We start from the raw sequence: 13,080 nt of genomic DNA, 5'->3' as shown, positions 1-13,080 counted from the left end.
GAGGTGTGGCAAATATGTGGTGGTCAATTATAAGTCTTAAACAATTTTCACAATCAGAAGCTCAAAGGACGTGTTGTTCAAACAGTTTTACTGCAGAAAATTAAGCCACAGTAAAGAGATGAATACAGGAAATTACATCTGCTAGAATACCTAAGTGCCAACATTTTTAAACGTAACCTTAGCACCTCCCATCTTTGCTTTGCTTGGTTGAAGCCAATTAAACCTGACCTCCCATTCTGACCCCAAACAAATCAAAAGATGTCTCTGGCACCTAATAGGCTACCACACACATTATTTACCCAAGGTCACCTAAGGCTTCGCCCTCTTCTTTGGACTCTCAGGGCCTCATTTACTAACAGGATTGCGCCCATATTAGGCGTAAAATAGCGGGTGAAAACATAAAATCGTATTTACAAAGGAGGCGCAATTTAGATTACCGCTGCTGGGAGTGTACAAAGGGAAAGTGGGTGTTAGTCGCAAAGAGATGGGAGGAGATGCGTAAAGTTATCCTGTGTATGTATAAGTAATGAACCAAGAGGTGTTTAAGCATGACATATAAACTACTAAATGAAAACTATGTCTGTGCGAGAAATTTGAAACGTCTGGCCCATAATCGCCGCTCTTTGCATGGTATACTTTCAAACCGTATTTCCATCCCATAGTTCAAGCACACCGGATACAGTGCTCGCCTTCTGCGTAGGAGTAACACGTAGCCTATCTATTCAGGAAAAGTACTTGTCATACTACAACTCCAGTTTTCAAATGTGTCCGCCGAGGGCAGCGTTTTTGAAAAGCATGGTTTTCAATGTTGGAATACACCGTTTTAAAGTAAGGGGTGTTGTGTATTCCTACCAGACTATTTAGCGGGATGATATGGGCAGTTAACCTGGCTATTACCTATCCTAGCTATCTCTAGCTTAGGGAACCATCTTAACAGTTTGCAGTTGCCTGTGTGTGACAAACTCATGTTAATATGTGTGAATATGAACTTGCGGGTTAGTCGCTAATGACACGACGACGTTCTTGTTTGATAAATAGAATACCGTGTGGTATTTGCGCTTTGGCAAAGGCGCAGATTAAGCTGCTGTCGCAATGTTAGTAAACAGGCCCTCAGCCTCATCTGAAATGTAACCCAGGTATAACCATTACACTAATTCAACAGGTATCTGGCACATCCATTCCTCATTCATATGAAAATGTCCAACAAGATCTACACACACACACACACACACACACACACACACACACACACACACACACAAACACACAACACCATCCTATTGATCTAGAGATCTACACACACATATCATCCAACTTATTTAAAGGTCACAAGAACACAAATTCACACTATCTAACTCATCAACTCACACACATATCATTATCATGAGTAGTGTGACATGTATTTGAGAATTAAGGAACTGATCTACCGGCCATAGTATACTACTGAGTATTGTATGTTATAATGTTTGAATCATATAGATACACACACACAAACACACACACACACACACATATATATACATATGTTAATTCAAAACAAAACTAAGAAAAATATAGAAATCACACAAATATGATTGCTGTGCCATTTATTGAATACATGTCAGTGTCTTGTTACAGGATCATTGAATAATATGCCACTGCGGATTAATCATCTTTGTATTATGACTGATGTGGAATAGAAAGCTTGAGAGTTTAAAGAGCAAATAATTCTGTATAAATAACCCCTTATTCCGCTAGCTAGAAATGCACGTTTAAACTGCTATCCTAACACCATATGGTTAATCTGCCATTACATAGTAAGCCCCAAACACAATTAATAAAGAAAGACATTAGTATCTATGAAGGTATAAGGTATTAAGCATACTTGGTGTCAATAACACAAAATATGAATTAAATTGGGTTGATTGAAGGCCATTGCTGTGGTTACATCAGAAATGTATTAATTTCATAATGAAAGGTGGTCACTCAACCTAAACAGAGATCCAAATTCACCCATTTGAAAAAGTGATAATATAATAACAACATGACAATAATAATCAAACTATTAACTAGTGACCTCAAAACAAAATGAAGAGAAGATAATTTAAAATGTTAAAATAATTTCAACCCTGTATTAAAAAAAGCAAAAATAAAAGGCAATGTATTCACTTCATGATGAAAACACTTGAACAGAAAAGAAAGGAATGAGGTACTGAACTATTATGTCTGTGTGTGTGTGAGTGTGTGTGTGTGTGTGTGTGTGTGTGTGAGTGTGTGTGCGTGTGTGTGTGTGAGTGTGTGAGTGTGTGTGTGTATGTACAGTGGGGAAAATAAGTATTTGAACCCCTTGCGATTTCACAAGTTTGGCCACTTGCAAAGAAATGTGTGATCTAGAATTGTAACGGACGGTAGGTGTATATTAACAGTGAGAAACAGAATATCAACAAAAAAATCCAGAAAAATGCATTTTATAACATTTATGACTTTATTTGCATTTGATGCAAAAAATAAGTATTTGAACCCCCAAACTGACTGACAAAAATGATTTAGTACTTGGTGGAATAACCCTTATTGGCAAGCACAGACGTCAGACGTTTCTTGTACTTGGTCACCAGGTTTACAAACATCTCAGGAGGGACTTTGGTCCACTCCTCTTTCCAGGTCCTCTCCAAATCTTTAAGGTTGTGTTTTCAATGGAAGGGAATGAGGGAATGAGGTTCAAGCCCAATATCCCACGTTACATGGCCCCATCCATAGTCCCCTTGATGCGGTGGAGTCGTCCTGTACCCTTGGCAGAGAAACAGCCCCAAAGCATAATGTTTCCACCTCCATGCTTGATGGTGGGTATGATGTACTCTTGGGGTCATATTCAGCATTCCCCCCCCGTCAAACACGGCAAGTCGAGTTGATGCCAAAGAGCTTGATTTTGGTATCATCTGACCACATTCTGTCTCCCAATCCTCTGTAGAATCATTCAAGTGTGCAATGGTAAACTTCAGATGGCCCTGTACATGCGCTTCCTTGAGCAGGGGGACCTTGCGAGTGCTGCAGTACTTCAAAAAATTACGGCATGGTGTGTTGCCAATGGTTTTCTTGGTGACTCTGGTCCCAGCTGCCTTGAGATCATTCACAAGCTCCCCCTGTGTAGTTCTGGGGTTATTCTGCACCTTTCGAATGATCACTGATTCCGCACGAGGGGATATCTTGCATGGAGCCCCAGACTTAGAGCGGGTGACAGTTGTTTGGTGTTGCTTCCATTTATGAATAATCGCACCAATAGTTATCTGCTTCTCACCAAGCTGCTTGCCGGTGGTTTTGTAGCCCATTCCAGCCTTGTGCAGGTCTACAATCTTATCTCTGACGTCCTTGGACAGCTCTTTGGTCTTGCCCATGGTGGTGAGGTTGAAGGTATGAAGTATGATTCTTTGGACAGGTTTCTTTTAAACAGGTCACCAGTTGAGATCAGGTATACCTTGTTAGACCTAATGAGGACTAATCTGTGTGCTTTTTGGGCACATAACTGGCCATTGGGAGCCAGAATTCTTGCTGTTTGTTTGGGTTCAAATACTTATTTTTTGCATCAAATGCAAATAAAGTCATAAATCTTATAAAATGCAGTTTTCTGTTTTTTTTGTTGATATTCTGTTTCTCACTGTTAAAATACACCTACCATTAAAATTCTAGATCACACATTTCTTTGCAAGTGGCCAAACTTGCGAAGTCGGCAGGGGTTCAAATACTTATTTTCCCCACTGTATGTTTGTGCAGTGTGTGTGGTACTTTACTACTAATTGCAAGCAACTGAACCAAGTCAACAATTTACTCAAAATCCCCCAAGAGTACCGAAGGGAAGTTGGTCATCCAACCTTAAGGGTCACAAAACAGATTTGCTAAAAGCTAATGATAATGGATACAAAAAGAAAAAAAAGAAATAAATTGAGACCAATGGGCCTCTTTCTCAGGAGTCAGTTTGAATCTTTTCAAAATAGATATATGTTGCAAGGAGTTGTTGAAAAAAAGTGTCACTCTTCTGAATGAACTTTGTTTGAAAGCAAGAGATGAATGCTTGAAGCCTGGCTTGTACTATCTTAACCTTGATGCACATTTTCTGTTTTTTTGTTTTTTTTTTGCTCATCTGGCAGGAGCAGCTCCATGTCTGAAAGATATGTCTTGAAGCCATGATAGCCTTATTCATTACTTTAGCTAGTGCCAAATGATTTCTAATTCTAAGTGCACTACTTATGATGGAAGTCTAACTGTCTAAATGTCATCATTTGATCTGCAAGTTTGGACACACTTATTTAGATTTGTCTGCGCCCATGTTGAATGACTTCCTTAAGCCTATTTCGGCATCGGATGACTTCAACTCTTTCCAGGCAGGTGGAATGTCTGCAGGCAAAGCATCATCATGTTTAGCAAATTCCTGATTATATTTCATCAGAACATATTTCCAGTAGTCTGAGGACTCCATGCTTGGGTCTCCCGTTATCTCCCAATTGGGGTAGATGTCCCTGTACTGCTTGTAGGGGTGATACTCTCCTTTGGTTTCAGAACTCTTAAATGTTAGTTCACTGATCACAGCAGTTGTGCAGATATCAGTTACCAACTTTTTGGTGCCCTCAAACCTGTATCGGCCAAGTCCTTGAGATCGGTGCATGCTGGAGAAGTGTGTTTTGTGGTCTTGACCTCCTGCTTCACAGGGTGTCCGACAGAAGGGACACTGTTCCCCACACCCACACAGTCTGGTGAAGAGCAGCTCATGGGGCTTAGAGGGCAGCTGTGTAATTATTTCAGTGATGTGTGATATGCCTGTTTTGTTTACATACCCCTTTGCTAAATGCAATTCCATTTCCTCAATAAACTCCTTGAGGTTGATGGCAAACTGGTCTGTCTTGGTGTTGATGAGAATTAAAAATGTGTCTAAAGCATCTCTTGGGAAGACCAGCTGATCCTTAAGTTCAGAGCAGAACTGTGGAATGAAAACCTTTATGTCCGTGTCCTTAGAGATGCCGGTGATCTTGGCAGTTATTTTCTTTACAATCTCAGAAAGGAGGTTTGTCTCTAATGTTTGCATCTGTTCACCTGATGACATTTTCTTGATGATTTGTTCTTTTATCCAGTTTTTCACAAATGTTCCATATGATCTGGTGTACTCCTTGTACTTCTGAAAGTCCTCATCGAGCAGCTGCTTTAAAAGGTCATAAAGGAAGTGAGTCCGTGTGCTGTAGGACACTCCGCCATCTCCCATCTTCATTTGATTTGCGATTGCCAACCCAAGATGTTTAGACACATAGTCCTCAACTGCTGGCCTCACACAGGTCTCTGTGAATTGTTTGGCTCTCTTCTGGCACTGATCTTTTTCACTGAACGATTCTAAGAATTTCTCCTGAAATATGAGTTTAGACTCCATCAGACGATTCTGTGGGTCGTTGCGGGCATTGAATTCCTTGTGTGTTTGCTGGAAGAGCTTTGCTGCACGGCCACAGACATGAACCTTAAGATTAGTTTCACATTCATCACTAATCTGATGATGATCTTTCACCTGGTCATCAACAGCCTTGAGGAGGTCTCTGATGTACGTTTCATGGTAATCTGTGTTGCTTCTATTCATGACGCATATCTGATCTGAAATAAGACTGTCACAGTGTCTGATGTTACAGTCACAAATCTCTTGGATTTCAGCAATTAAGTGATTCTTATCCATATGTGTTAGGGCACTAAGCCATCTCTTCCAACCTGCAAACCATTCAGTTTTAACAATGAATTTCCCCTGTCCCCTAGATCTCAGGTCTACTGTGTAGAGCATTTGCAAGACATGTCCACCCTTAGAACTTAGATTTGACCTGAGCAGATGGTGCACATCCTGATAAACATCTATCTCTGGCATTCTGACTGCAGATAGCTCAGATGTGATTCCATCCCACATTTTCTCAAATTCGCTGGTGAGTCCAACCTCAGATAAATCTGCTTTTCTCTCTCTACACTCTTTAAGCAACTCACAGACCTTTTTCTCAATTATATCCATTTCCCTGTCCTTGATTTTATTCACCTTTTCCATTCCCTCTCTGAATCCAACAGCCTTCTCCAAAGAGTGTTTTATAGAATTTTCTATCTGTTGTCTGAGAGAGTTGGCACTTGTTCGGAAGTCCTGTCTGTATTTCTCTACTAAACGGACTTTGCTGTCCTTTTTCTGAAAGTATTCATCAAGGTTGGACAGGATTGTCTGTTCTCCTGCACACAGCTTCTTTGATGCCTCATGTATCCACTCTCTGAGCCTGGTACGTAAACCATTAATTTGTACATTCTTTTCGGTCACTCCAAAATTGGATATCATTGTTTCCTTGGTTATAAGCCAGTTGTTCATCTCAGATTGGAAAGACCACTCCCAAGTGTTGTACTGAGTGCATAAATCTGAATATGCATCTGCCACCAAACTGTTTCTGAAATTAAAGATGAAGTTCTCAAATTTCACAGCATTCCACAAACTCTCTGTCCACCTGAGGAACTCTGTTGCGTCATTAGCCATGACGTGATTAGCCTTGGAGTCATTAGATGTTTGTAAGGAGCCAATTAAACTCTTCTTGAGTTCATAGACAGCTTCAGTGTAGCCAGCATTCACTGGGGCCATTGGGGGAGTCCCATGCCAAAGTCCAGGGATGTAGTAGCTGTCTTTGTCAGGATCGTAGTCCATCACATCAGTGAACTTTGTATAATGTAATTTCTTCTCCATTTTAGCTGCTGCTTTGGTCATCTCATCCAGTTGCTCCATCAGCTTCTTCCTGTCTCTCATGTTGCTGTCATGAGCAGACATGTCTGACACGTTCTGATGCACAAACAGACATCTGGGCTTCTTCCCAATCTGCTTCATCCTGAGAAAGGCGTGAACCGCAATCTGCAGAATGTCCTTCATCTCTGTGGAGTTCTCCATGGCAATATTAATGATGGTGAGGTCACTGAGCCCTATGACCAGTGTTGCTAATTCGTTGTCGTGTTCATAGCTTGTCTCCAATGCTGCCAGCTCAGGTGATTTTAAGCCCTCTGTGTCAATGACCATGATGAAGTCACACTTGAGCTCAGATCTTAGTTCCTCAGAGACTTTAATCAGCAGCATGAAGGCTCCTCTGGTGCATCTTCCACTGCTGACTGCAAACTGCACTCCAAACATGGTGTTAAGAAGGGTGGACTTCCCAGTGCTTTGCACTCCCAGCACAGTCAACACCAGGATCGTACTGTTGGTGTCCACCAGCTGATGTAGTTGAGTCAGGACCTCTTTTATCCACTTCATTGGGATGTTTGATGCATCTCCATCGACCAGCTCAACTGGAAACCCGTCCAGCAGCATCTGAGCACACAGAGCAGGTAGGTGCTGGACTTGTTTTCGGGCTGGGTTGCTTACTGGAAGGGAGCAAGCACACTCATAAATCTGTCCCAGCTCACGGAAGAAGTGCTCAGGACCCAACGAGCAGTTGGAGATTTGCTCATCTAAGTCTGCAATCAGCTTCTTATCCTGTGGTGTGTTTCTACAGCAGTCTTTGTACTGCTGTCTCAGTGCAGAAAGGTTATGTCTCGAGAGGTTGTCAAGCTGAGTCTTCAGCCACTTCAGGAAGTAGAGACGCTGTGTTCCTGACTCTGAGATTCCAGCAGTGAATTTCCCCATGGCCTCTGAGACAGCCTTCTGCTGCTGTTCCTTTCTGAGTTTTGTTTCTTTGATTTTGAGTGAACTCCTGTAACCCTCAATGTCTTTGTCTGCTTTACGCATTCTGTAGTTCTCTTTTTCTATTTGACTGATTTGCTTCCATATTTCACCATGTAAAGGCAACTGGTCTTTCTTGAATTTCACTACATCCGTAATTTTTCCAGTGATGCCTTCAGCATTTCTTCTACCATTTGTACACTCAGTGCAGTCCTCATCAACCACAATACCAATACGTCGAGCAACAGCTGCCATGTCTTCCACCTTCATTTTAATTTGATTCTTTCCGATGGCTTCACTCACATGGAAACGCAATTTTTTTACAAACTCTGCATCATTCTTCTTTTTCTTGATGATCACATTGCTCTCCTTCACCTTGTGCTTCATGCATATATCACTGAGTGTCTTCATGTTGAAGGTCTTACTGGTGACCAGGAACAGCTCAGCACTGCTCTCTCTGTTGTTCAGAGTGCTAAGGTCTCCCTCTAGGTCATCACTGAAGATGAAAACTGCAGCTGAGGTCTGTAACAGGAAGGACATCTGGGTCTGGAACAACCTGCCATCACCTCTCATATTAACTATGGCCACTGACTCTTTGAACATGTCAATGTTTGTGTTCCCACAGGGTAGGTACCAGCTGACTTCAACCAGACCATCTGAGATTGTCCTGGGCACATCACCACACTCCATGTCACAGTGAACAAATGTGTCGTTGTGCTGATGAGGATTACTGACCAACTTGTTCAGAGTTTGAGATTTGGGCAGACTGCTCTCTCCTAGCCTAACAAAAGACACCATGGGGATGTCCATTTCTACGATCCTGCCCTCTACAAATGTCCTGTCACCTGCTAGAGAGTGAGGTCTGAACTTTTTAACCAGGTCTCTCATGGCCCACAGCATCAAAGTGCTCTGCTGTGTGTCACAGTTTGGCAGCAGCAAAGGAAGAGCAAACTGGCACATTGACATTTTGGAGACCATTTCCTGCTGGAGGAAAGGATCTGAGCAGTGGAAAAGAGCAGTGGTCAAATCTAGAGGATTTATGGCATCAGAATCATTATTAACATCAATGAAACTACAATCATGCACATCTTGTGCACATTTGATATTTCTTGCATTTAAATTGGACATCATCAGATTCCTTAGGAATGCCCATGGTAGCTGCTCCATACTTTGTGTTGGTTTGTCAGACACTGTGTTACTGTTGATCTCCAGCACTGAGCTGAGTGTAAGTTTCCCTCCAAGAAGATCTCCCAGGCCCAAGGTTGACAGCAGCTTAGGGAGGTGGTGTTCTGGGGGTAAAAAAAAAATTGGCTGTTTGTACTGGGTTACTGGATTGCATTGTGTAACCCACCTAAATAAGTTAATCAAATGGAATGGTTAATATTGGATATCATAGAATGGAGATAAATGGAGGGAAATACGTTTGTAAGTATTATACTTTTATTTTGATATAATTTCAACTTGACTCTCTCCTAGGAGATACTTTTTTCCCCCTTTCACCTTTCTTGATACCTGTGATACACTTTGATGGATTCCTGCTCCTTATGATACCCTTTTTAACTTTTAAATCGATATTCCCGACAGCTAGAAGCCGGTGCTCATGAACACAACTTCTTTTTCTCTCGAGAAAGAGGCTGTGAGTGTTAAGCCTACCTAACAATGAATTAGGCTAATTAACAAAGCTCCATTAAAACAACAAGTAACAGTATTATCGACAAGCCATTCACTTCACCGGTAATGAAAATATTAATAGTTAAGCCCTAAACCTACAAGTCCGGGAGCTTAGAATAACAGCTGATAGTAAGCGACAACTTTTAAGATGATTCTTGACAAACTGATTAGTGCCAATTTCAAGCTACATCATTCCCTGGTTTTGTAACCAGAAACAATAACCCTGGAAGGCATTGCAAACTAGTAACTAACTGTTTTCGGAATCCTTCAGGCCAAGTTCGCCCGCAAACCTAGGTTAGGTGGGGATGCTAACTTAGCCACGGTAAGCTAAGTGATGGAGTCTGGTAGTATGGCAAGCTATTTCCAACATTGCTGATAAATATGGTTGGTTCCAAATGTTTAATACTTACTTAGTTGTGTACTGTCACCAACCAGGGTCGGATGTGCGTTATTCAAGTGGTACATCATTTGAGTTGTGGACGAGTTGTACTTATACACAGCTTTGCAGTTTTTCTTTAATCAGAATGCTCCCACACTACACTTCGCCTTGACGTTGATGTTTACTTTTGAAAGACACAGAAACTCCCAGGTAACTGAGTAGGCCTGTGGCGTTTTTTCAAACATTGCCCTTGTTCGGTAAAATGTTTAATTGCTGCCACATAGCGATTCACATTCAGTCATTTAGCAAAGTGTTTCCCAAACTTTTTTTCAGGGGACCCATATTTTTAAAGTCACAAGCCTTCGCGACCCAAGCCAATAGACATTATTCGTAAATAACAAAATAAAGGTGGATTTGACCATTATTAAGCATTAATGAGGATATTATATTATTATTGTTATTTCAGAACTTGAAGGCCTACTGCCATTGTAAATAAGATATCTCAGACTGAGTGATTACTTCACTCTGAACAACTATTACAATTATTAAGTTTGAAACAATGAAAAGCAATGCAATTGAACTAGCAATATTACAGGAAAATAAATAAGGTTTCCTTATTGCTAAGGAAACCTTGCTTATTTGGACATTGGCTATTGTAAAAAAAAGGATAGCCCATTTCTTCCTCTTTTCAACATTCAAACATAGGCCTACACCAGCAATATTGGAAGAAAATATGAATACAAATGATTCAAAACGTGTCTTAACATTTCAACATTGCTAATAGGATAGGTGGGCCTATGGAAAGCCTGAACGTTGTCGTGACGTCCGTGTAATTTAAAGTTCAGTTTGTTGAGGGATGAAAAGATATCGGCCAGATAAGACAAATTGAGAAGCCAATCATCAGTGAATAATTCGGCAAGAGGGGGCTTTTTCTGGATAAGGGATGCATGAATTTCATGTCTAAGTTCATAGAATCTGGACAAAACTCTGTCTTTGGACAACCACCGCACTTCAGTGTGAAACAGTAAGTGCGTGTGATCTGCTCCCATGTCAGTGCACAGTTGATCGAACAGCCGGTTGTTAAGTGCGCTGGGCCGCTGGCCTTAATGAAGTTTACAACGCGAATAACTTTGCCCAGTGTTTTGTCGAGGGAGGGCGCTATACCATTGCATGCCAATGCCTGGCGGTGTATGAAACAATGATTCCATGTCATTTCCTTGCCTGCTGCCTCCTTTATTCGTTTTACAACTCTGCTTTTCCTGCAGATCATATTTGGAGCCCCAGCGCTCTAAACCTATGTCAATATGAAAGGCACACGTTGAGAAATTGTGCGGGAGAACCACGCGTTTTGGCCCTGTTATGTATAGGTCACGTGTTCATCATGTGTGATTTGCCGTCAAACAAAATCTCAAACTCAATAGTTCATTTCAATAGTTTCTTATTTCACAACCATCACCAAAAGTACGTGAACAAATTGTCTTCCATCAAGTAACAACATACAGACCAACAAATGTGCCATTGTCCATTGTCCAGTATGAAATTATGTCCATCAAAAGAAACAGGCAGCTCATTAATCCGTGTGGTAAACTGGCATCCGTAAATCCGACCGTCGTGGAATATTGCTCTTACGGTCTGTGTGATTTAACAAAACTTCCGACGGTCCGTCTGTGCTGAAGGAAAAACCATTGGCAAACAAATGCCGCAGGCTCAGTGTGTTTCAAAAGCCTGTGGCCCACAATGCTGAACGTCTCCGTCTGAAACTCTCTTGAACAGGTGGCAAAAACGCTGACCGTCTCCATCTTCCATAAACACGTCTCCAAGGCATCATCTCTCGCATGATACTTCCGGACAGGTTTAAATCCCCTTCTGAGATCGACCTATGACCTCGGTTGACCTGGCATGACGCCTCTTCACGCGTCAAACTAAAAGTTTTTGTTATAGTGTTTCAACTCAGACCCGCGATTTCATGACAACACAACAAATATAATCATGTGACAATAAATATACAAAGTAGAAATAATAGATAAGTGTGCTTGTACATCACACCTTCCCCCTTAAAAGGGAAAATATTTGATCTAATAGATCAAAATTTTCAAACAAGTCTAGCCATCATTTGTCATCAATCATATTACATATTTCCATTAGATTAAAGTACAGTATACAACCAGTGGTTCTTGGCATTCATGGCAAAAAACATAACATTTCTGAAGAGCCCGAATCAGGGCCAAGAAAATAAGCAAAAGGATGCTCAACAGCATCACTGTCATGGCAGGGATATCAGGGGGACGCCCTTTCCTCAACCAAACCCCATCTTTTGGGTACCAACCCCCTGGCACTTTGACAATCTTGTCATCAGAAAAAGCTTCTTCGCTCAACTCTGCAATTTCAGGATCACAGCTTTGCTCTTTGAACAGCTCTATTCTCGATAAAGACATGACAGACACATGTGAATATTCTTCACCTGACTCTAACGGCGAACTGCCCAAGTCCTGCTCAAAGACTGGTATAAGAAAAGTGTCGGATAATTCATCAAAATATAAACTCTCACTGGACTTGCCGCCAGAAAGATCATGGTTGATTTTCAACAAAGTGCTAGATTGCACTGAGCCCTCCTCTGCTTTGGCCTTTTTAGCCCTAGCTCGAGTCACTAAACCTGTCTCCAAATTAGACTCCTCCTCAGTGATTTTCTGAGAAGTCACAACAACAATTCTCCCCTCAATACCCTGCACAGGAGTAAAGTCTCCAATTTCAGTGACTTCACTTTCACAGGAGGTCAATGCCTCTTTCAACAAGAGCGACCTGGAAGTCCCAGTATCGCTTATAATTCGAATGGGTCGAGGAGTAGAATTTTCATTTAGGGAAACCATTTCCTCATACACGACGGGAAGGAACTCTTCCCTCAGAAGATCGGACGACTCAGCCTGTTTGGCCTCATAAGAACACGAGGATTCACTTGAACCAATCCCCATTGGCATTTCTTTTACAGCCTTCACCAGAGCAATAGGTTCGGCCTCTGGAACTAACTCATAAACTGTCAAAATGGCTTGTTTAACCATCTCAACTTGCGTTTTCAGTTTCTTTCTTTCCAGCTCAAATTTTGCCATTTCCAACATTTCCTCTCGCTCTCTCTCTTTTTCTTCATTATCAAGTTCTAATCTTAATTTCTGCAATATCAATTTTCTCTCTTCTCGCTCAGCAGCCAGTTCTCTTTTTAATTTCTCCAATTCGAATTTGTTTCGCTCAGCAGCCCATTCTCTTTCTGTTCTTAATTTCTCCAATTCGAATTTTTCTCGCTCATCAGCCACCAGCCTTTTCAACTCATAAGCAGTTGGTAACACAACAAACTTTCGCACAGCCT

At 41.4% G+C, this 13,080-nt stretch overlaps 1 protein-coding gene across 1 annotated transcript; it reads right to left on the bottom strand.

Annotated features, from left to right (window-relative positions):
* Positions 1-4,276: 4,276 nt before the first annotated feature.
* LOC308365552 (interferon-induced very large GTPase 1-like) lies at positions 4,277-12,826 on the bottom strand (the record flags this gene model as incomplete). The annotated part of the gene is made up of 3 exons (XM_080839021.1): positions 4,277-8,961; positions 12,049-12,138; positions 12,271-12,826. 3 exons carry the CDS (start codon positions 12,824-12,826, stop codon positions 4,277-4,279), a joined length of 5,331 nt encoding a protein of 1,776 aa, XP_080695147.1.
* Between the last annotated feature and the right edge of the window lie 254 nt (positions 12,827-13,080).

The sequence above is a fragment of the Sprattus sprattus genome (genome assembly GCF_963457725.1).
Source record: "Sprattus sprattus genome assembly, chromosome: 5".
NCBI lineage: Eukaryota > Metazoa > Chordata > Actinopteri > Clupeiformes > Clupeidae > Sprattus > Sprattus sprattus.
Note: the sequence above shows the minus strand (reverse complement) of the source record. Positions and strands in the feature narration are given on the sequence as shown.